The sequence below is a fragment of the Bombina bombina genome, chromosome 3 (genome assembly GCF_027579735.1).
Source record: "Bombina bombina isolate aBomBom1 chromosome 3, aBomBom1.pri, whole genome shotgun sequence".
In the NCBI taxonomy this organism is placed as follows: domain Eukaryota; kingdom Metazoa; phylum Chordata; class Amphibia; order Anura; family Bombinatoridae; genus Bombina; species Bombina bombina.
The window spans coordinates 1,230,040,988-1,230,067,202 of NC_069501.1; the positions used below are offsets into that span (position 1 = coordinate 1,230,040,988).

At 43.8% G+C, this 26,215-nt stretch overlaps 1 protein-coding gene across 4 annotated transcripts in view; it reads right to left on the minus strand.

Annotated features, from left to right (window-relative positions):
- GDPD5 (glycerophosphodiester phosphodiesterase domain containing 5) overlaps positions 1-26,215 on the minus strand; it is a 903,012-nt gene that overhangs the window by 234,979 nt on the left and 641,818 nt on the right. For all 4 annotated transcript variants that reach the window (XM_053708705.1, XM_053708706.1, XM_053708707.1 and 1 more), the window contains one exon: positions 19,845-19,904. In XM_053708705.1, coding sequence (XP_053564680.1) covers positions 19,845-19,904 — 60 coding nt within the window. The remainder of the gene's footprint in view (positions 1-19,844; positions 19,905-26,215) is intronic.

Consider the following 26,215-nt stretch of genomic DNA (forward strand, 5'->3'; position numbering starts at 1 on the left):
TGGCTTGAGCAATACCTCCGTTGTTACTGCTCATATCACCAAGAAGACTGGATAAAATTCCTAGCTATGGCCGAATTCGCCTACAATAATGCAGTAAATTCATCAACTAAATTCTCTCCATTCTTTGCAAACTATGCATTCCATCCTGATTTTGCTTTTTCCTCTCCTGACAATCTGAATTCACCCTCGATAGAAGATTTCCATGATTCATTACAACAAAATTTCCAAATTATACACCAGAATATACTGAATGCTCAAAACACACAAAAACATTATTACGATCTTCGTAGAAGACCTCCTCCACCATACACTGTGGGTGATCAAGTCTGGCTTTCTACCAAGAATCTGAGACTACAAATCCCATGCAAAAAACTGGCTGGTCTTTTTATCGGACCTTTTCCGATCATCCGTATTATTAATGAGAATGCAGTGACCCTAAAATTACCTGACAGCATGAAAATCCATCCTACATTTCACATATCACTTTTGAAACCGTATACTCCAACTAGACAAACCCAGCTTGGTTTACCTGCACTTCCACCAACGATGGAACAGGATGTATACGAAGTTCATTCTTTACTGGATTCCAGGTACCACAAGGGGGAATTGCAATATTTGGTACACTGGAAGGATTACTCCTCTGATGACGACACTTGGGAGCCTGCCTCGAATCTCAATGCCCCAAGATTAATTACATTGTTTCATAGAAGACACCCTGATCGGCCTAGACCCACAACTGTGGCACAGTTGTCTTGAGGAGGGGGTGATGTAAGGGTTACTGTCTCTTTAAGGCTGTTGTGCATGTGAATTCTCATCTCATTGGTTACCTCCTCTATATATTTCATCATTTCCTGCTGCACTTTGCTTAGTATTTTGGTAGTAAGACTACATTTAAACCTGAGCTAAACTTAAGGAAATCTTTACATTTTTCCAGCCTGACTCATAGCATTTGTGGCAAACTGAACTAACTTTTACATTCTGGGAAGCTTGCCAACACTCTCATACAAAGTATCCAGTTACGGACTCACTTCAAGCATAACCATACAAATGTTGCAATTTTCCTTGCAACGGAGCTCTCAGTGTGTTTCAATAAAGTGCCAGTAAATATTTCCCTGCATTTCCACTGACAACTTGGATGTTATACACTGAAACTGAATAGAGATTGGAATTCAGAGACTCCTCACCTGCAGTAAGGACACTCCTCAATTCAGCTGACCACAGGATTGGAAATCCCATCAAGCTGCAAGTAGTTTCATTTTCACTTCTCACTGTTTGTGTCACGCTGTTCAGCAGCACTTATCTCACAGAGACTGTTTCCTGAAATTACTCTCATGCTGTGTGTGCTTGTCAGTTATTTACCTAACTAAGAGGAGCTGCAACCTATCTCACTATACTCCTGGATATTACTCTCATGCTGTGAATGCTTGTCAGTTATTTACCTAACTAAGAGGAGCTGCAACCTATCTAACTATACTCCTGGATATTTCTCCATGCTGTGTGTGCTTGTCAGTTATTTACCTAACTAAGAGGAGCTGCAACCTAACTGACTAAACTCCTGGGTACTTCTCCATGCTGTGTCTGCTTGTCAGATATTATCCTAACTAAAAGGTAGTGCAAGTATATATAAGCTCCTACAAAACAAGAGCTATTCTTAAGAGACTCAGTTCCTAGCATAACCTCTCCTGTCAAATCAGTTATTCCATTTACGAATACATTGATTCTAAAGCCTATATTGAGGGGTACTTACCAGCTTATCAATTCACTATACATCTTGAATTTCACTCCATTCATAGTGAGATTCCAATGCTCTAGTGATACAAACCATTATTTAAGCAACTTAATCTGCAATTGTGTTCCAATTCTATATACAAAACTATCTAACTATAAATACCCTAACAGCTAGGGAACTTCTGGTTCCCCCTTGATGGTTGATGTAAGCCACAGTCGTGATGTTGTCCGACTGAAATCTGATGAACCTCAGAGTTGCTAACTGAGGCCAAGCTAGAAGAGCATTGAATATTGCTCTTAACTCCAGAATATATATTGGGAGGAGTTTCTCCTCCTGAGTCCATAATCCCTAAGCCTTCAGGGAATTCCAGACTGCGCCCCAACCTAGAAGGCTGGCGTCTGTTGTTACAATCGTCCAATATGGCCTGCGAAAGGTCATCCCCTTGGACAGATGGGGCCGAGAAAGCCACCATAGAAGAGAATCTCTGGTCTCTTGATCCAGATTTAGCAGAGGGGACAAATCTGAGTAATCCCCATTCCACTGACTTAGCATGCACAATTGCAGCGGTCTGAGATGCAGGCGCCCAAATGGTACTATGTCCATTGCCGCTACCATTAAGCCGATTACTTCCATGCACTGAGCTACTGACGGGTGTGGAATGGAATGAAGGACACGGCAAGCATTTAGAAGTTTTGATAACCTGGTCTCCGTCAGGTAAATTTTCATCTCTACAGAATCTATAAGAGTCCCTAGGAAGGGAACCCTTGTAAGTGGTAATAGAGAACTCTTTTCCACGTTCACCTTCCACCCATGCGACCTCAGAAATGCCAGAACTATCTCTGTATGAGACTTGGCAGTTTGAAAACTTGACGCTTGTATCAGAATGTCGTCTAGGTACGGAGCCACCGCTATACCTCGCGGTCTTAGTACCGCCAGAAGAGAGCCCAGAACCTTTGTAAAGATTCTTGGAGCCGTAGCTAATCCGAAGGGAAGAGCTACAAACTGGTAATGCCTGTCTAAGAAGGCAAATCTTAGGTACCGATAATGATCCTTGTGAATCGGTATGTGAAGGTAGGCTTTAAGTCCACTGTGGTCATGTACTGACCCTCTTGGATCATGGGTAGAATGGTTCGAATAGTTTCCATTTTGAATGATGGAACTCTTAGGAATTTGTTTAGGATTTTTAAGTCCAAGATCGGTCTGAAGGTTCCCTCTTTCTTGGGAACCACAAATAGATTTGAATAGAATCCTTGCCCGTGTTCCGTCCGCGGAACTGGGTGGATCACCCCCATTAGTAAGAGGTCTTGTACACAGCGTAGAAACGCCTCTTTCTTTATTTGGTTTGCTGATAACCTTGAAAAATGAAATCTCCCTTGTGGAGGAGAAGCTTTGAAGTCCAGAAGATATCCCTGAGATATGATCTCCAACGCCCAGGGATCCTGGACATCTCTTGACCAAGCCTGGGCGAAGAGAGAAAGCCTGCCCCCTACTAGATCCGTTTCCGGATAGGGGGCCCTCTCTTCATGCTGTCTTAGGGGCAGCAGCAGGTTTCTTGGCCTGCTTGCCCTTGTTCCAGGACTGGTTAGTTTTCCAGCCCTGTCTGTAATGAGCAACAGTTCCTTCCTGTTTTGGAGCGGAGGAAATTGATGCTGCTCCTGCCTTGAAGTTACGAAAGGCACGAAAATTAGACTGTCTGGCCTTTGATTTGGCCCTGTCCTGAGGCAGAGCATGGCCCTTACCTCCCGTAATGTCAGCGATAATTTCTTTCAAGCCGGGCCCGAATAAGGTCTGCCCTTTGAAAGGAATATTAAGCAATTTAGATTTAGAAGTCACATCAGCTGACCAGGATTTAAGCCATAGCGCTCTGCACGCTTGGATGGCGAATCCAGAGTTCTTAGCCGTAAGTTTGGTTAAATGTACGACGGCATCAGAAACAAATGCGTTAGCTAGCTTAAGTGCTTTAAGCTTGTTCATAATTTCATCCAATGGAGCTGTGCGAATGGCCTCTTCCAGAGACTCAAACCAGAATGCCGCTGCAGCAGTGACAGGCGCAATGCATGCAAGGGGCTGTAAGATAAAACCTTGTTGAACAAACATTTTCTTAAGGTAACCTTCTAATTTTTTATCCATTGGATCTGAAAAGGCACAACTATCCTCCACCGGGATAGTGGTACGCTTAGCTAAATTAGAAACTGCTCCCTCCACCTTAGGGACTGTCTGCCATAAGTCTCGTGTGGTGGCGTCTATAGGAAACATTTTCCTAAATATGGGAGGAGGGGAAAAAGGCACACCGGGTCTATCCCACTCCTTGCTAATAATCTCTGTAAGCCTTTTAGGTATAGGAAACACGTCAGTACACACCGGTACCGCATAGTATCTATCCAACCTACATAATTTTTCTGGAATTGCAACCGTGTTGCAATCATTCAGAGCCGCTAATACCTCCCCTAGCAATATGCGGAGGTTCTCAAGCTTAAATTTAAAATTAGAAATCTCTGAATCCAGTCTCCCTGGATCAGATCCGTCACCCACAGAAAGAAGCTCTCCGTCTTCAAGTTCTGCAAACTGTGACGCAGTATCAGACATGGCTCTCACATCATCCGCGCGCTCTGTCCTTAACCCAGAGCTATCGCGCTTGCCTCTTAATTCTGGCAATTTAGCTAATACTTCTGTCATAACAGTAGCCATGTCTTGCAAAGTGATTTGTAAGGGCCTCCCTGATGTACTTGGCGCCACAAAATCACGCACCTCCTGAGCGGGAGGCGAAAGTACTGACACGTGAGGAGAGTTAGTCGGCATAACTTCCCCCTCGTTGTCTGGTGATAATTTCTTTGCATGTAAAGCCTGACTTTTATTTAAAGTGACATCAATGCATTTAGTACACAAATTTCTATGGGGCTCCACATTGGCCTTCATACACAGTGACCAAACAGACTCATCAGTGTCAGACATGTTTAAACAGACTAGCAATGAGACTAGCAAGCTTGGAAAATACTTTTCAAATAAATTTACAAGCAATATAACAAACGCTACTGTGCCTTTAAGAAGCACAAAAAGCTGTCACAGTTGAAATAACAATGAAACAAATTAGTTATAGCAACCAAATTTTCACAGTAAATGAATTAAGTTAGCAAAGGATTGCACCCACCAGCAAATGGATGATTAACCCCTTAATACCCAAAAACGGATAACAATTTAATAATTAACGTTTTTATCACAGTCAAAAACACACTGTCACAGGTCTGCTGTGACTGATTACCTCCCTCAAAATGAGTTTTGAAGACCCCTGAGCTCTCTAGAGACGTCCTGGATCATGGAGGATGAAGTAGGAAGATTGTGACTGAATTTTTACTGCGCAAAAAAGCGCTAAAATAGGCCCCTCCCACTCATATTACAACAGTGGGGAAGCTCAGTTAACTGTTTCTATGCAGAAAACAAGATAGCCATGTGGTAAAAATCATGCCCCAATAAGTTTTATCACCAAGTACCTCACAAAAAACGATTAACATGCCAGTAAACGTTTTAAACATACATTTTTAAAAGTTATGAAGTGTTATTAATAAGCCTGCTACCAGTCGCTTTTACTGCAGTTAAGGCTCATACATTACTTCAGTATTAACAGTATTTTCTGAGTCAATTCCATTCCCTAGAAAAATACATTCAGTGTACACACTCATCAGCCTAATACCAGTCGCTATCACTGCATTTAAGGCTGAACTTACATTACATTGGTATCAGCAGTATTTTCTCAGTCAATTCCATTCCTCAGAAAAATAATTTACTGCACATACCTCGTTTGCAGGGGGGCCCTGCATGCTATTCCCCTTTTCTGAAGTTACCTCACTCCTCAGAATGTATGAGAACAGCCAGTGGATCTTAGTTACGTCTACTAAGATCATAGAAAACGCAGGCAGATTCTTCTTCTAATGCTGCCTGAGAACAAACAGCACACTCCGGTGCCATTTAAAATAACAAACTTTTGATTGAAGAAATAAACTAAGTTTAAAAACACCACAGACCTCTCACAACAACCTATCTTTAGTTAGGTTGCAAGAGAATGACTGGATATGACACGTGAGGGGAGGAGCTATATAGCAGCTCTGCTTGGGTGATCCTCTTGCAACTTCCTGTTGGGGAAGAGATATAATCCCATAAGTAATGGATGACCCGTGGACTGACTACACTTAACAAGAGAAATATCAGGGTATAAAAGGTGCCAGACGAAGATTAAATTAAGGTCTGCCCCACGGAGATACGGGCGGGAGCCGTGGACTCTCCTCCCCTCGATGGAAATTAAATTATCAGGTAAGCATAACTTATGTTTTACATCTAAAGGGGAGGAGAGTCCACAGCTTCATTACCATTGGGAACATATACCCAAGCTCTAGAAGACACTGAATGAAACCGGGAGGGTAAAAAAGGCGGACCCCAAACTGAGGGCACCACAGCCTGCAAAACCTTTTTTTCCAAAAACAGAAGCAAAAACGTCAAACTTGTAAAATTTTGTAAAAGTGTGTAAGGAGGACCAGGTAGCCGCCTTACAAATTTGCTCCATAGAGGCCTCATTCTTGAAGGCCCAAGATGAAGCCACAGCTCTAGTTGAATGAGATGTGATCCTCTGAGGAGGCTTATGTCCCGCTGTCTCATAAGCCAAGCGAATCAAGCTACTCAACCAAAAAGACAAAAAAGTAGCAGAGGCCCTTTGCCCCTTGTGCTTCCCAGAATACACTACAAAGAGAGATATAGACTGTCTGAAATTCTTTGTCACCTGAAGGTAGAACTTCAAGGCATGAACCACATCCAAGTTATGGAGTAACCTCTCCTTAGAAGAAGGGTTAGGACACAAAGAAGTAACAACTATTTCCTGATTGATGTTACGGTTATATACCACCTTGGGGAGAAACCCCAAACCAGTGCGAAGTACAGCCTTATCCGCATAAAACACCAGATAAGGAGGGTCACTTTGCAAGGCAGCTAGTTCAGAGACTCTGTGTGCCGATGCAATAGCCAACAGGAAGAGAACCTTCCAGGACAAAAACTTAATGTCGATGGAATGCATAGGTTCAAACGGAACCCTCTGCAAAATCTTAAGGACTAATTTTAAACTCCAAGGCGGAGCCGACTGTCTAAAGACAGGCCTGATTCTAGACAGAGCCTGAACAAAAGATTGGATGTCAGAGAGCTCAGTGAGTCTCCTATGCAACAAAACTGATAATTCTGAAATCTGTCCCTTTAAGGAACTAGAGGCAAGACCTTTCTCCAAACCCTCTTGGAGAAAAGCCAGAACCCTGGATACTTTCACCTTGTGCCAAGGATATCCATGCTTCTCACACCAGGACAAGTAAGTCCTCCACACCTTATGGTAGATGCGACGAGTGACTAGCTTCCTTGCCTGAATTAGAGTATCAATCACACCTTCAGAAAAGCCTCTCTTGGATAAGACTAGGCGTTCAATCTCCACGCAGTCAGACTCAGAGAATCTAGATTTTGATGTTGTAAGGGGCCCGATCCCTGCGACAGGGTAACCTCCACGACGGAGAGGATGACATTCCCACCAGATCCACAAACCACGTCCTCTGCGGCCATGAAGGAGCAATCAGAACGGCCGAGACCCGCTCCTGTTTGATGCGTGCCCCTACTCAAGGTATAAGTGGTAGCAGTGGAAAGATGTAAGCTAGGCTGAAACCCCAAGGAACCACTAAGGCATCTGTCAGTTCTGCCTGGGGATCCCTGGACCTCGACCCGTATCTAGGCAGCTTGCAATTGAGTCTGGACGCCATGAGATCTATCTCCGCCGTTCCTCATCTGTAACAAATTTCTGCAAACACCTCGGGGTAAAGAGACCATTCCCCCAGATGAAAGGATTGTCTGCTGAGAAATTCCGCTTCCCAGCTGTTCACACCTGGAATGTGAATTGCTGAGAGCGAGCAGTCGTGGGAGTCCGCCCACTCCAGAATCCGAGACACCTCCCTCATCACGAGGAAGCTCCTCGTACCCCCCTGATGGTTGATGTAAGCCACCAAGGTAATTTTGTTGGTCTGAAACCTGATGAAACTGACTGACTCCAGAGAAGGCCATGCCTTCAGAGCATTGTAAATTGCTCACAGTTCTAGGCTGTTGATCGGAAGCAGAGACTCCTCCCTGGACCACTTTCCTTGTGCCATTCTGGAACCCCAAGCAGCTCCCCATCCTGTCAGACTGGCGTCCGTGGTCCACAATCTCCCAGGACGGTCTCAAGAAGGATGTCCCCATGGACAGTTGCTCCGGACGGGTCCACCAAGAAAAGGGAGTTCCGAGTCTGAGCATCCATGGATATCAGCTGTGATAGATCTGAATAATTGCCGTTCCACTGTTTCAACATGCACAATTGAAGAGGTCCGAGATAGAACCTGGCGAATGGGATGACATCTATGCTTGACACTATGAGACCGATCACCTCCATACATTGAGCCACCGATGGACTTGTGGAGGACTGAAGGGCAAGACAGGTTGACGCAAGCTTCCTGCACCGTCGATCTGTGAGAAATATCTTCATGGAGTCTACTATCGTACCCAGGAACTCTACCTTGTTGCTGGGAACCAGGGAACTCTTTCCTGAGTTGATCTTCCAACCATGAGATTGGAGCAATGCACCTGGATCTGGCTACTGCAAGCAGCGCCCCCAGAACCTTCGTGAAGACTCTTGGGCCATTGGCAGACCAAAAAGAAAGGCCACAAAATGGAAGTGTTGGTCCAGAAACGCAAATCTTAGGAACCTGAAGTGGTCCCTGTGAATTGGAACATGAAGGTATGCGTTGTTCAAATCTACATTTGTAATAAACTGTCCCTCTTGAACTAGGGGAAGAATTTTGAAGGAACACTCAGAAACTTGTTTAAACATATTAGGTCCAGAATCAGCCGGAACGTGCCCTCCTTCTTTGGAACCACAAAAAGGTTGGAATAGTACCCTAGACCCCTTTCTACTAGGGGTACTGATACGATAACCACATGTGAAGCGAGATCTTTCACACGCTCTAGAAAGGCCTATCTCTTCTCTGGACTTGACGACAGGTTTGACAGGAGGAATCTGCCCTCTGGTGGATGGGATCTGAACCCTATCCTGCAGCCCTGAGAGACAACTTCTAGAACCCAGGGGGGTCCTGAACGTCCTGCAACCATGCGTCTGAGAATTGAGATAATCTGTCCCCTACGTGATCCGGAGACCAGTCGGGGGCCGCCCCTTCATGCCGATTTAGACTCGGCTGGCTTCTTGCTCTGCTTAGACTTGTTCCAAGAATGAGCCTGTTTCCAAGGTCCCTTGGACTGGTCCACTTTCGCGGTGGGTTGCTGGCGCTGGGCCTTGTCCTCACAAAAGCGACGAAAAGTAGATCCCTTGGGCTTAGCCTTCTTATCCTGTGGTAGGAAAGCTCCCTTGCCTTCCGTAACCATGGATATGATTGAATTCAATCCTGGACCGAACAGGATCTTTCCTTGAAAAGGCAGGGACAACAGCCTCGACTTAGAGGTCATGTCCGCAGACCAAGACCACTGAGCCCTGCGCATTAAAACGAGGGGCGGAGTTGACTGCCAGAGTGAGAGGACGTGTTACCTGAGAGCTCCTCTCTTTTTTGCCTAAAACTACCTAAAATCAAAGCTAAAAACTCATATCTACAAGATAAATAGTAGATTTCCTGCTCCTAAGACAGTCTGGGACATCAGAGAGATCTAACTGAGGATTTCGTGCAACTTTATCTGACTAGTGAGCGGAGCTGGCGTGTTGCGCATTTCATTTTGCTATCCGGAGCGGCTAATCTAAGTGAGCTCTTCACACCACTGAGGACTAGTTTTGTGGCTCAACCTCACTCCGGAGGGTCGGGGCTCCGCTCCGGAGTGCTAGGACACCATCTATCTACAACCAGCATCGTGACCACCAGAAGCTAGAGGTACTTCAGTTGCCGAATATTTTGGCGATCACCTACATCCCTGACCACGACTTACCGGATCAACCCACAATCCTCAGTGCTGACCATTGACCGGAGATTTTGGCTGAGCTCGGCGATCGGTGGTGACACGATATAACCGCAAGTAAGGCCCGTTAGCCCACAGGTGCGCCATTTCAATCCTGGCGCGAACATCCGCCATTTCTCCACACCTCAGGCTATCCGGGGGAGAAAAACCGAAAAGTATTTAACCGGCACTGGCCCAGGAAGATCAATAACTACTGATCCTCAGAACTACATGGAGGGTAAGACCTTTATATAACCACTGTACATTGGCAATATTAATAATCCCAGTACTAAGCTTATTGTGCTCCCTCATCAGACTTTGAGGCCTGCAAGTGGCTAACAGGGACAGCTATTTCTCTTACTACCACCAGAATACATAAGAGTGGCTTGAGCTTCATATTATAGCACAGCAACTTAAGGCTTTCACACTTTACCAATTATTGCTAGAGACTGTGCTTTAAGTGATACTGACAGGATATAATTTCATCAGTTTTCCTATAAATTGAGGAGAAGAAAGTACAGGCAGATTGAGGAGGCGGCTGCTGCAAAGCTTATCTGCCCCATGTGGGATTCTAAAACAGCAATAGATGATTGTGAAATACACTGACAAGAACATACACATATCCTCCTTTTAGTGATATCTAACATCACAATTGATTTATACAAAACAAAAAAGACTGTCTTTTGCATTTGAACTGCAGTATTCCATGTTATCAGGATTGCACCACAAAAAAAAAAAAAGCTACAGAAATAAACTGTGCAAGTGAGGATCTACAATCAAGCTCATATTTAAAGGGGTACCTCATCATAATTGCTGAAGTCCAAATAGTATATTAATAAAGGCAATAGTGGATCATATTCCCCGTGTTATTTACTACAGTTAATGATATAATAATATCTTCTATCAGATAACAAGACTCTCTTCTCCCTTTCCTGTTGGCTCACATACCCACGAGTCATACCCGCTCTCCTTTTCCCCTGCTGGAGGTCCGCTGATACTGTTGTGCGCTTGGGATTTTGATCTCTCTCCCCCCTTTCCCGCCGGCCCTCTTGCCTGCGGGTCATAACCCAAATACCCTGACCCACATCGCCCTGCAGGGGCAACTCCCTGAGAGAGAGATTAGACACTTCGAAGCAAGGCTGCAGATCATCCCATGTTACCATAACAACTGAGACCCTGCTGTCCACTTGCAGCATACTCCTTTTTACTAAGAGGCTCTAAGACACATTAACATGTAAGTCCCTTAGCAACAGCCCACGACCCCGCCAACCCATGATCACCTAACCAACATACTAGAAGTAAACGGATTCCCACTAAAGCAACCACACAGCAACGAAACAGCTTAAGGCCACACTTAAGAGCCTAGGCCTATAATGTCTCAACTCCATAAAAGAAAGCAAAAACCACACGCCACCCCTAAAAGAACGGTCGTTGACCATTTCCAGCACCCGACCAGAATGACTCATGCACGATCTGAGGATGATGGTTCTGATACTGGGAGCCTGTCAGACACCCAACCTGGCAAAACCTTAACAAAAAGAGTTTCCAGATTACCATCCATAGAAGGTGCCCCTAACAATCTGATGGACTCTATCACAACACTACTAGCAAGCCACCATGATTCCCTGTCAAGAAAATTCGACAAATCCCATGCTGACCTTAAAAAGGATATAGGCAGCATTGGAGAGCGAACAGATGCGCTGGAGCGCAGGCAGGAAGACCTTGCAGTGGATCATACCAATCTTCTGAGTTACTCCCAATGCTTGGCTGGTCAAATAACAGACCTAGAACTAAAGCTAGCGGACCTGGAAGACAGGTCACGCCGCAATAACATTCGAATTAAAGGTATCCCAGAGACTGTTCAACCACAGGATCTAGATGCTTACCTGCAAGACCTGTTCAAAGCAACACTGGGCGCTGACCTGGGCAATGAAACCCTAATTGACAGAGCACATAGAGCGGTCAGACCCAGATCTGCAGATGAGGGGAAGCCCCGTGATGTAATAGCCAAGCTTCACTATTACACATTCCGAGAAAAGATCATCCGAGTTCTTGCAAGAGAAAAGTCATTACCAGATAAGTATGCTGATCTACAGATTTACCCTGACCTCTCCCCGCACACACTCCAAATTCGTAGACACTACCATCCGTATACCAAGATTCTCAGAGATAAGGGCCTTAAATATAGATGGGGCTACCCAGTTCGACTGTTCATCACCAAAGACAGCCAACAATACCTCGCAACGACGCCACAACAGGCCAGAGAACTTTTACTGAAATGGGAATTGCTCCCACGAGACGTAGGAGACCGTGATCCTGGCCCTGCTGAGAACAGCGGACTTAGGGCCTCTGCACCAACCTGGAGACCGTTGCCACAACGGCCGACACCCACTTCCAAAAGACCCCTAGACTCAAGGGACTTATCCTTAGCTGAAGATACATAGGGAATCCGTTTACAGCTTTATTAATACAGTTTTGCATCGATCCAGAGACTTTTGTGGGCTTCTCCCATGCACGCTTTCTAAAAGGAACCTAAAGCCACAGATGAAGATGGGTGAGACATCCAGATTTCATGCTAACTTAAACTATGTACTTTCACATTTCCATAGTTTTGTAGTTGAACTGATAACCTCACTGGGTACTATGTTTTAAATACAAGTTGTACTTGCTCTCCCTGTTAACGATCTAACCATAGAACATTCAATATACACAATATATACATTGATAGTGCCCAATATAATCAGACATGATTACCCCTATGTTTATTGTTGATTGAATGAAGGATAAACTGTAATGTCTCACCCTAGTTATGTTTTTTCCCTAAGTATGTTCCTCATATTGCTTTGAAATGTTTGCTCTGTCTACTTAACAACAGGATACGCTGACAGAGATCTGACCAGCTGACTCCGCACTACATCTTCTGGCTTTCCTCCTGACCCTTACACCCTGCTAACCTACACTCGACTTGCCCCTAAATGACAATATACTTACACCCGATTATAGGTGACACAAGTTACAATATGGCTACTAGAGGAAGTAAGACCAGAGTATATATATATATAAGTTAATTAGAATCACAACCCCCGACCTTATACAGAAGCAGCTCACTAACACAGACTTAGCTACCTATCACTTTTCCATCTCTGTAAGGCTGTTCACCCAACCAGAAAATCATGTCCCCTCCTTGATTAGGTCCTGCACGATAAGCCAGGTACTTCTACAGCCCTAATTGACAGATATCTACTACCTTTTATTAAGGTGTCACTTGGCCAGATGACAGAGCACATTCCCCCTCTGGTTTGATAGTTTTATTATATGTTCTTGTCTAATACTGTTTAACATGTTGTATATCTATTTAAGTATGTTACGTTATATTTATGTTGTATTCTAAACGCAGTATTGTTATTGGGTTTGGCGGAGGTAACGGCTGACCTCTGCACCTCTCCGCCCCACAAAAATAGTTGTGCCCCCCTGATAGACATCAGGAGAGACACTCATTGCGAAAGTGATTCTTGACACTTTTTTCTCCCTCACCCTTTCATTACTCTTTCATAAGAATAATATTTAGGACACCCGATTTCTAGACTATAGCAGGCACCACAGCTTGACAGACTACCGTTCCGGCCTCCTCGATAGCAGCCCCCACATTCCCTTTACCTTCCACTCAGGTTGTACCCCTTCCTCTATCCCTAAACTGACCTAGCAATGGCACCGATCAGAATAGCTACTCTCAATGCGCAGGGACTCAATTCCCCTACGAAGAGGAAACTCTTGCAAAATTATATCCGTACACACAAGATCCACATTCTGTTCCTCCAGGAGACACATTGGTCAGGAGAAACTAATACCATTAAGGGCACGCAACATTACCCTATCTGTGAAATCGCTTCTAATAACACAGGGAAGACACGAGGAGTGGCAATTCTACTCAGTAGAGATCTAACCTACACATTAGAGCACATTGAGAAAGATTCAGAAGGTAGATTCCTCATACTAATCTGTAAACTTAATGGCGTCCAATACACCCTAGCCTCAGTATACGCACCAAATACAAAGCAGATCCCCTTTGTAAGGCAGGTCCTAGCCAGGATAGACCAACTAAAGAGAGGCCACCTAATCATTGGGGGAGACCTCAACATGGTGTGGGACCCACATAGAGATAAGAGATCCCCCCTCATCACTCACTCAGATAGAAATACCTCGTCAACCTCCAATGCCTTCAGAAAACTCATGTTCCAACATTGTCTATACGATGCATGGAGGTGCCTAGCCCCTACTGTTATAGATTTCACACACTATTCCAAAGCACACAATTCCTCTTCGAGGATCGACTTTGTTATATGTGACTCCTGGTCCCTTGATAAGATGACAAATCCGACTATCCAACCATGCACATGGTCAGACCATGACATGGTCTATTTAGACTTCTCTGAATTACAGACCTTGACTAGTAGACCCCCTTGGAAACTCCCTGACCAACTATTGACTGAGAGAGAGCTACCCTCACTTCTCAGGGAATTAACTGACTTCCTGACACACAATGACACAGGCTCCACTACCCTAGACATGGTCTGGGCAGCCCTTAAGGCATTCTTAAGAGGATATTTCATCAAGACGTTAGCTCACCGTCGTAAGACAGGATACCAGCCCTTAGCCAAGCTCTATGGAGAGCTTTATTCTTTAGAGGCTACTAACATATCATGCCCCGAATCCCTATTAGCCCAACAGATAGGCCGCATTAGAGATGAAATTGCCAGAAGAGAAACCTTGCGAGTGCAGGACAGTTTACATAGACTTAAGCAGCTATATTATTACAAAGGCAATAGGGCAGACAGGCTGTTAGCCAATAAACTCAGAAAGCGCACACAGCAGAGCAGGATAGCCTCTATCACAACTCAGAAGGGACCGGTCCACTCCCCCAAAGCAATAGGAGTAGCCTTCGCAGAATATTACTCCTCCCTCTATAACATCGCGTCAGCTGAGCTGACGACTAAAGCCACTCCAGATGACATCCGTCAGTTCCTGGAGGGACTAGACCTACCTATGCTGACAGCTGATGCCAAGGCCGCACTAGCAAAGCAGTTTACATTAAGGGAGGTCAGCATGGCCATAGCTGATCTGGCACCCCACAAAGCCCCGGGACCAGATGGCTTCACTGTCGCCTTCTATCAGGCCCTTAGTTCCTCACTCTCTCCATTTCTGCTTCGTCTCTTCAATAGAGTGGCCCAACGCGGTGAATTCCTTCCAGAATTCCTGGAGGCTAACATCACTACGATCCACAAAGATGGCAAGGACCCATCGCTATGCTCTAGCTATAGGCCCATCTCCCTCATAAATGTTGACGCCAAGATCTACGCCAAGATCCTTGCCAACAGACTAAACACACACCTACAGACACTAATACATTTAGATCAAGTAGGTTTTGTCCTCAATAGACAAGGCTCTGATAATACGCGCCGTCTCCTGAACATATATTCAGAGGTAGCGGACCTAGGCCTACCCATGCTCACTCTGTCACTCGACGCTGAAAAAGCGTTTGACAGAGTGAGATGGGACTATCTGACTCAGACCCTGATGGCATTTGGGATCCCTGATGCTTATATCAAAGCTACCATGGCGCTTTACTCATCCCCCACAGCTGTGGTGAGAGGCTTGGGTTTCTGCTCCCCCACGATACGGATCACGAACGGGACAAGACAGGGGTGTCCCCTGTCCCCCCTCCTGTTCGTGCTGGCAATCGAACCGCTAGGCGCAGCCATTAGGAAGTGCCCTGAAATACAGGGACTCCAGCTCCATGACACCATTCAGAAACTAGCTCTATTCGCGGACGACCTTACGGTCTTCCTCACGGAGCCCCTAGATTCTCTCCCTTCATTGTTCCACCTACTGCAGAAATTTGGCGAACTCTCATATTACAAAATAAATGTTAGTAAAACTGAGGTGTATTCCCTCAACCTCCCTTTGGAAGAGGAACGCAGCATTCGGCTCCTTTATCCTTTCAATTGGTCCAGAACGGGCATTAAACATCTAGGCATATTTCTATCTCATTCCAAACGGATCATTATAAGAGAAAACTATGAGAAATTACTAAAGGAGATCACACTCGAATTGAATACCAATAGGTATGGCGAGATCTCATGGTTTGGCAGAATAGCGGCTCTCAAAATGATGGTCCTGCCTAGACTCACATACGCGTTCCGATGTATTTCTATCCCAATTCCAGTATCTTTGATCCGGAAGTTCCAGACTCTCTTTAATGCCTACACTTGGCATGACAAGAGACCACGAGTCGCAGCCCACATACTGCAAGCTCCCATAGAGAGAGGAGGTGCGGGCCTTCCTAACGTGAGGAAATACCATGAGGCAGCAATGGTCACCCATGCTTCAGCGTGGGGTAACGACCTTCCAGAGACCAGATGGAAGGAGCTAGAACGGGCATCCTTGCCGGCACTGATGGAACTGGAGGACCTTCTGTGGTTCCCTCCACATTGGCGGACAAAAATTTGCATCCCTAATAACATAGTTAAAGAGTGCCAGGAGACCTGGCTGAAATTGAGACATAACAGACTCATAGCCCCACACCCCTCACCCACACATTCTATCAGAGGCCTCCTTATGGGTTTGCCTGATATCCCTGTCAACTCCTGGTCTACCACGGAAGTGAACTCTCTAGCAGACTTCTATGATAATAAGAAGTTGAAAACCCATACGGCCATGTTGGCCCTACCCTCTGTAACCCCGAGGCTCCATTTTACACTTCTTCGCCTTCGAGCGTTAATGCGTTCTTGGGGCTTTTTAGAAGATGCGCTGAGAGACCCTACCCTATGGGAATTACGCTGGAAGGCTAACCTTCAACTCCACAAGCCTCTCTCGGTACACTACCAGTGCCTACTGGGAGACCCTGTCCCCTCCAAAACTATCCACATGGAGGCCTGGGAGAAAGACCTACAACTCAACTGCCCACTAGAGGCTTGGGAGGAAGCAATTAGTATCACCAAAAAGGCCACCCATTGTGTCACCCTATATGAGCTTTATTTTAAGCTACTTACAAGATGGCATTTAGTACCTACTAAACTGCAGAAGCTCTACCCTGATCACTCCCCCATGTGCTGGCGAGAGTGTGGAGAGAGGGGCTCCCCGACACATATTTGGTGGTCATGCCCAAAACTGTCAGGTCTATGGAAAAGGGTGGAAGCCCTATGTAAGGACCTTAAGCTGGTGGAAACAGTCAGCCCGGCCTTGGCGATTCTACATTTGGGAGTGGACCTGCTCCCTAGAGCTAAACGAAACCTACTAATATACATCCTCATCTCCACCAAACTACTTGCAGCCAGAAATTGGAAGAAAAGCCAGCCCCCCAGATGGCAGGGAGTAGTAGACTGTATGAATTACATCAGAAGTATGGAAAATTATGTATATGGAGAGCGCAAAACACTGACTGATTTCTGCCTTATCTGGGAACCATGGGACACTCTTATGTCCCATAATGTACGCAACTAGACTACCTGACATTTGACACTGCCACCATACCTTTACAACCATTCCCCCACATCCTGCTATACGAGGAGACCGGATACGGGACACCCAAGGGAGCTGGTGACGGTGTTACTATGGCCTCCCTTGACCCCCACAAGATGCGTGGTGCAATAAACTAAACCCCCATACATGTTCATCCTAGCTGCGCCTGCAATATTCCCCTATTACATAGTCCTAACAATCCTATATGCTAACCCAAAAGCCGTCCCAGTTGTATATTCACTAAAAAGAGCCACTAAGCTCCATATTGTCTAGTAAGATCCTAACTGACGGCCTCTGTAAAAACGAGGTACGTGTACCAATTGAGGCGGTAATACGCCCCATGTTATGTAGTTTATGTACTGTGATATATTGTTATTTACTTTGTTATGATGCATAAGCTGTATGCCTTGTGATTTACCTCAATAAAAACTATTTAAAAAAAAAAAAAAAAAAAATAAAACAGAAAAACCTGACACCTTAGTATTCAGGTGAATAATTTGCATATTGGAATCACAGATGAAAGAATTGGCGACCTTCAGCACCTTAATCTTCTCCCCCTCGACCATATCACACAGGGATTCACACCAATATGTCGCAGCTCCGGCAACCACCGCAACGGCCGCTGCGGCTGAAAAACAAACCCTGTATCCTGAAACATCTTTCTCAACATGTTTTCCAGCTTTTTATCCATGGGCTCCTTAAACGACAAACTATCCTTGAGGGGGATAGTTGTCCGCTTCGCGAACGTAGACATAGCCCCATCCACCTTGGGAATGGTCCACCACAGCTCAAGCTGAGAGTCCGGAACGGGGAACAGATTTTAAAAAAAAGAAGAAGGGCAAAAGGACGACCCTAATCGCTCCCATTCATTCTTAAAAATATTTACCATCTTAACGGGAACCGGGAAAGTCTGAGGCACTACCCTGTCAAGCTTAGGAATTGCAGGTTTCTCCGGGATCTTTGGTTCAGGAACCTCCAGAGTAGCGAGTACCTGCCGCAGCAGAAAACGCAAATTTTCCATCCTAAACCTATAACCAGGCTCCTCCGCAGTAGGAGGCTTAGATGACATGGACTCCGACCCAAAAGGGGCCTCCTCCGAGGAGTCGGAATGGGCCTCGTCCTCATCTAGAGCCTCTGGATCTACCATCGGGGAGGTAAAACCCTGGGCCGGGCCGCCATGATACACCCTACGCTTGCGCTTAGCAGAATGTTGTAAGGCATGGATCACCTTCGAAAACAGACGATTCCAGTTGGTCCGCAAAGTCAGACGGCCAATCAATCTCTCCCGAAGGAGTAACGGTTGGATCCCGGGGCGCTGCATGGGCAATCGGAGATGAATGCAGGAAACGCACCTCATGGGACGAAGAACCCTCAGAGGTGGACAGCTCAGTAGTACTAGACATCCGTTTACATTTAAATGTTGTAACCTTATCAAGGCATGTGGAACAAAATTGAGCAGGATGATCTACCAGAACCTCCTCACAATAAACACAGGAATGAGACTTAGTTAAAGAGGGAGAGCCCTCTAACGCATCAGAGTCCTCCATAGCTCTCGCTATTGATAGACTACCGTAATTTACAAAAAGGGCACCTCTATACCGCCAATGGCCGGGGCACTCGACAAAAGGCAAAGAATGACTGGGGGATGAGGTAAGTGGGGGAGGCATGTAAGCCTTTGGCTGGGGTTTCTTTGCCTCCTCCTGGTGGCCAGGTTCTTAATTCCCAACAGTAATGAATGAAGCTGTGGACTCTCCTCCCCTTTAGATGGAAAAGGAATAAAGCAAATTTGATAATAACAATAAATTTGAAAGTTGTTGAAAATGGTATGTTTAATCCAAATTATGTAATAACAATTTGGGGGTTTCCTGAATGTAAAGTTTAATGAAAAACAGGGGCACTTTCATTCATTAAACTTTACATTGAAGCCTCCTTTTTAAATACTTACCTTTTCTTTATGGAAAGCAGACTGGCGATCATCCTCCGGCTTCTCCTGCTGTAGTTAGCAGATCGATGACGAATCCCAGTTCCTTCAATCGTTGCGTGCCCCCTTTGGGTCCAGCTCGTTAAGTATTTAAAAAAGAGGCTTCAATGTAAAGTTTAATGAATGAAAGTGCTCCTGTTTTTAAGAGTAGTTTTAGATACCGGTCATTGATTCATTAAACTTTACATTCACTTTAATACATTTTCTAAAGTTAAACACATTTTGGTCACAGTCATTAATTTACATTTTCAAGAACAGTACACAATATTCTAGGTTAGCACACAGATATCTGTAATGCGGCACTAACTTCTTCCTATATAAACAGACCATCCGTTCATTTATAAAATATTTCCAACTCTGTGTGTATTTTCCTGTCTAACACAGATACAGCATAAATGTGAGCAGCAGATTAAAGGAAGTCAGAACATTTCATGGAGTTTTGCTAAAGTATTGTTATGTGAAATAATAACTGATATTAAAATACGCTTTTTTTTTTACATAAGTTTCGCTTCAGACATCTGCAGTGTAATGAGCAGATGGAAAGCTTATGCAAGTTGTTTTGTTTCCAATAAACCACCAATGTCATTGGCTCTGACAACATTTGATTGAAAGCAATGAAAACAGAATTACCTTGTGGAGCCAGTGTATATTCATTTGTTGTCCCACAGCTATGTGACACAGTGCTAACACCTGAAAGCAGACAGAGATAATTGTATCCATCAGACATACGAGCATGAAGTCATCAGGGATGAATATGTTTGAAATAAATGAAACGCTTGGTTTTATATATGAACAAAAAATAATTTCTACCTAAAAGAAATCACAGAATTTTATTAAGAACGTGGCTGAGATAAGTCACCCCCACAATGCAACATTCATTCTTTGATACACAGCAGTTCCCACATTGCACCTTTGTCATAAAGTGGAAACTTAAAGGGACACTAAACCCAATTTTTTTTCTTTCATGATTCAGATAGGTCATGCAATTTTAAGCAACTTTCTAATTTACTCCTATTATTAATTTTTCTTTGTTCTCTTTATTTTTAAAAGCAGGAATGTAAGCTTAAGTTCAGACCTGGGTTACATTTGCTTATTGGTGGCAAAATGTAGCCATCAATAAGCAACTGATCTCCATGGTGCTGAACATAAAACGGGCCCCATTTGTTTAAGCTCTACAAAGGGATTAAACACATAGTTAAAATACTGCTCAAAAGCTGCAGAGAACTGCTGGTCCTGTGCAGATACAGCTGGTGAACCAATCAGCTGAAGCAGTAGCACAGCTTGATCATTAATGAAATCCAGATATGATCATTATTATAAAAGGCAGATAAGAATGTCAGCATCACCACTTATGACTACTGCTGATAGTATAAAAGCTGTTTAGTTAAATGGACAGTGAACTCAATAACATTATAGTGCTAAAGTGAAAGGAGACTTCCTTTAATCTATATCAAACCATGTGACAATAATTATTTACAGTGAGACGGTACCGACTACAAAAAAATGACACAGGGGGAAATATCAGTTAAAGGACAGTCTACTCCAGTAAAGTTATTGTTTAAAAAGATCGATAATCCCTTAATTACCCATTCCCCAGTTTTGCATAACCAACACAGTTAATATAATATTCTTTTTACCTCTGTGATAACCTTGTATCTAAGCCTCTGCAAACTGCCCCCTTATTTCAGTTTTTTTTAATAGACTTGCATTTTAGACAATCAGTGCTGACTCATAAATAACTCCACAGGAGTGAGGACAATGTTATCTAATATGGCACACAAACTAGGGCTGCCTATCAATGAAAAACTGTCAAAATATACTAGGATAAGAGGCAGCCTTCAAGGGCTTAGAAATAGCATATAAGCCTACCTAGGTTTAGCTTTCCACAAAGAATACCAAGAGAACAAAGCAAATTTGATAATAAACGTAAATTGAAAATTTGTGTAAAACTGTATTTCCTTGTAAGTATAATGTAACTCAATAAACATATTTTAGAGATATTATCCTTTAAAGCTCTCCCCATCTGTAGACACATATAGTGATGTAACATGGTGCTCTGTCCTTAGCCAGCAATGGGCATAAGTCTGCAGTCTCTATCCCCCGCTACAGAGCAAGTGGCACCTAGGATCCGTTTCCGAAGGGGTTTCCCCCAGGGATACATCACTGTTTTTTTTTATTTTATTTTGTTTGTGTATTAACAAGTAAAAATTTTAGTTAAAAAAATAAATAAATTACATTTGCATTGCTGCTCAGGAGCTGACTTTATTTATGTGCTTAACTACCTTATAGGAGTTAAGCACATAGTTCTATGTAAGAAAAAGTGCAACTACAAAATGTTCTAAGACTGAGTATTTTGTATTTACATTTTTAATAAGGGATTGATTCATTTGATTTTATAAATAACATGAACTGTGGATAATACAAATTTGAGGCATGTACAGACTGTACAGACTTTCTGCAAATTTGTATTTCTTCATGTGACACAGCAGTTAAACAAGTCAGGTGAGAAACCACTATTTTATTCTTTGGGGAGGAACAAAATGTAATTTTCAGCTTTATCACCTTAATTTAGAAACCAGCACAGCACTTATAAAGTCAATGTCCTATCCAAAAATCAATACATTCATAAGTAGTCATCGCAAAAAGCATACGTTTCTGTTCTGTATTGCGCACTGCAGTAAGCTAATTGATTAATCACTGACGCAGATGAATAGATCACAAAGGATTTCCTTTCAATCTCCTAAAATGTCCCAAAGAAGCTAGATCCCAATTAAAGGCAGGTTACTTACAGTGTCATATGAAGTGCACGTTTTAAATAAAACAAATTTCTCCATAAAACACCCCATAAACATAATGGCTGCAAACGTTCAAAAATGAAGTTTTATATAATCAGCAAAGGCAGCATGTAAATATTTGCCCAGCCTCCAACCTGAAAATTAGAAACGCGTTATCAGTAACAACATTTTGAGGATGATTTATCACGGCCTGAATGGGGGCCGTATACCCCCGTTTCCGCGCGAGCCTTCAGGCATTGCCGGAAACAGGAGTTAAGATCGCTGCTGCTTAACTCATACGCTTCATCTGAGGCGGCGGACATCACTTGATTGACACCCCCTGCTAGCGGCTGCGAATCTGCAGGGGGTGGCATTGCACAAGCAGTTCACCAGAACTGCTTGTGCAATGATAAATGCTGACAGCGTTGTGTGAAACCCATTGAATGCAGCTTATTCACTCTGTATTCAGGGTTAGATCTAGTTAGCAGCCATGTTGATATTAAAGGACCACTAAACACAAATTGTAAACTACATGACTTTGAACCTTCATATCTGACAATAATTTTGCAATGAAAACTGCAGCTTAATTTTGTCAAATAACTATATTATTTTAGATTTGTTCATTTCACTGGTTTCCTTTTCGCCAGAACAAAATAATCCTTACTCACCAATCACAAACTAATATTCAGATATGGCACAAACTCTCGGCTAGATTACGAGTTGTGCGTTAGGGTTAAAAAGCAGCGTTGGTCGGTCCTAAGGCTGCTTTTTAACGCCCGCTGGTATTACGAGTATTGCAGGTACAGGTGTACCGCTCACTTTTTCAGCCAGACTTGGAAATACCGCAAATCAACTTACGTCAATTGCGTATCCTATTTTTTCAATGGGACTTGCATAGCGCCGATATTACGAGTCTGCCAAAAAGTGAGCGGTAGACCCTCTCCTGTCAAGACTGGTACCGCATTTTAAAGTCAGTAGTTAATAAATATTTTAACCCATAATCTGCCAAACCGAACATCGCTGCCACTATAATAAATATATTAACCCCTAAACCGCCGCACTCCTGCCTCGCAAACATTAGTTGAATATTATTAACCCCTAATCTGCCATCCCTAACATCGCCGTCACCTACCTACATTTATTAACCCCAATGTCGCCGCCACTATATTAAAGTTATTAACCCCTAAACCTAAGTCTAACCCTAACACCCCCTAACTTAAATATAATTTAAATAAATATAAATAAAATTACTATAATTAACTAAATTATTCCTATTTAAAACTAAATACTTACCTGTAAAAAAAAAAACCTAAGCTAGCTACAATATAACTAATAGTTACATTGTATCTAGCTTAGGGTTTATTTTTATTTTACAGGCAAGTTTGTATTTATTTTAACTAGGTACAATAGTTATTAAATAGTTATTAACTATTTAATAATTACCAAGTTAAAATAAATACAAAAGTACCTGTAAAATAAAACCTAACCTAAGTTACAATTACACCTACCACTACAATTAAATTATTTCCCTAAATTAAATACAATTAAATAAAATTATCTAAAGTATAAAAACCCCCACTAAATTACAGAAAAACAGAATTTATGCTTACCTGATAAATTACTTTCTCTTGAGGTGTATCCAGTCCACGGATTCATCCTTTACTTGTGGGATATACTCCTTCCTAACAGGAAGTGGCAAAGAGAGCACACAGCAGAGCTGTACATATAGCTCCCCCTCTAGCTCCACCCCCCAGTCATTCGACCGGAGGTTAGGAAGAAAAAGGAGAAACCATAGGGTGCAGTGGTGACTGTAGTTTAGACCAAAAATCTACCTGACTAAGAGCCAGGGCGGGCCGTGGACTGGATACACCACAAGAGAAAGTAATTTATCAGGTAAGCATAAATTCTGTTTTCTCTTGTAAGGTGTATCCAGTCCACGGATTCATCCTTTACTTGTGGGATACCAATACCAAAGCTTTAGGACACGGATGAAGGGAGGGAACAAGACAGGTACCTTAAACGGATGGCACCACTGCTTGTAAAACCTTTCTCCCAAAAATAGCCTCCGAAGAAGCAACAGTATCGAATTTGTAAAATGTGGAAAAAGTATGCAGCGAAGACCAAGTCGCTGCCTTACAAATCTGTTCAACAGAAGCCTCATTTTTAAAAGCCCATGTGGAAGCCACTGCTCTGGTAGAATGAGCAGTAATTGTTTCAGGAGGCTGCTGGCCAGCAGTCTCATAGGCCAGACGGATGATGCTTTTCAGCCAAAAGGAAAGAGAGGTAGCAGTCGCCTTCTGACCTCTTCTCTTACCAGAATAGATGACAAACAATGAAGATGTTTGTCTGAAATCCTTAGTTGCTTGTAAATAGAACTTTAAAGCATGAACCACATCAAGATTGTGTAACAGACGTTCCTTCTTCGAAGAAGGATTAGGACACAGAGAAGGAACAACAATTTCCTGATTAATATTCTTATTAGACACAACCTTAGGAAGAAAACCGGGTTTGGTACGCAAAACTACCTTACCTTACTTGGTGTTCCACGCAGATGAGTCACACTGTAAGGCAGATAACTCTGAAACTCTTCGAGCAGAAGAGATAGCTACCAAAAACAAAACTTTCCAAGATAAAAGTTTAATATCTATGGAATGTAAAGGTTCAAACGGAACCCCTTGCAGAACTGAAAGAACTAACTTCAGACTCCATGGCGGAGCCACAGGTCTCTAAACAGGCTCGATTCTGACTAAATCCTGACTAAACGCTTGAACGTCTGGTACCTCTGCCAGACGTTTGTGTAAAAGAATAGACAAAGCAGATATCTGTCCCTTTAAGGAACTAGCTGATAATCCTTTCTCCAATCCTTCTTGGAGAAAGGACAATATCCTGGGAATCCTAATCTTACTCCATGAGTAACCCTTGGATTCGCACCAACAAAGATATTTTCGCCAAATCTTATGGTAGATTTTCCTGGTGACAGGCTTTCTAGCCTGAATCAGGGTATCGATAACCGACTCAGAGAAACCACGCTTAGATAGAATTAGGCGTTCAATCTCCAAGCAGTCAGACGCAGAGAAATTAGATTTGGAAAGAACCTTGAAGTAGAAGGTCCTGCCTCATTGGCAGAGTCTGTGGTGGAACGGATGACATGTCCACTAGGTCTGCATACCAAGTCCTGCGTGGCCACGCAGGTGCTATTAGAATCACTGACGTCCTCTCCTGCTTGATTCTGGCAACCAGACGAGGAAGGAGAGAAAACGGTGGAAACACATAGGCCAGATTGAAGGACCAAGGCGCTGCTAGAGCATCTATCAACACCGCCTGGGGATCACGGGACCTGGACCCATAAAGAGGAAGTTTGGCATTCTGACGGGACGCCATCAGATCCAATTCTGGAGTGCCCCATAGCTGAGTCAGCTGGGCAAATACCTCCAGGTGGAGTTCTCACTCCCCCGGATGAAAAGTCTGACGACTTAGAAAATCCGCTTCCCAGTTGTCGACTCCTGGGATGTGAATTGCTGAGAGGTGGCAAGAGTGATCCTCCGCCCACCTGATTATTTTGGTTACTTCCATCATTGCTAGGGGACTCCTTGTTCCCCCTTGATGGTTGATGTAAGCTACCAACTGAAATCTGATGAGTTTGGCCGCAGCTAGCTGAGGCCATGCCTGAAGAGCGTTGAATATCGCCCTCAGTTCCAGAATGTTTATCAGGAGAAGAGCTTCTTCCCGAGACCATAAGCCCTGAGCTTTCAGGGAGTCCCAGACTGCACCCCAGCCCAACAGACTGGCGTCGGTCGTTACGATGATCCACTCTGGTCTGCGGAAACACATTCCCTGAGACAGGTGATCCTGAGACAACCACCAGAGAAGAGAATCTCTGGTCCCCTGGTCCAACTGTATTTGAGGAGACAAATCTGCATAATCCCCATTCCACTGTTTGAGCATGCATAGTTGCAGTGGTCTGAGGTGTATCCGTGCAAAAGGGACTATGTCCATTGCCGCTACCATTAGTCCGATTGTCTCCATGCACTGAGCTACAGACGGCCGAGGAATGGAATGAAGAGCTCAGCAAGTAGTTAAGAGTTTTAACATTCTGACCTCCGTCAGAAATATTTTCATTTCTACCGAGTCTATTAGGGTTCCTAGGAATGGAACTCTTGTGAGGGGGGAGAGAGAACTCTTTTTGATGTTCACCTTCCACCCGTGAGACCTCAGAAAGGCCAATAC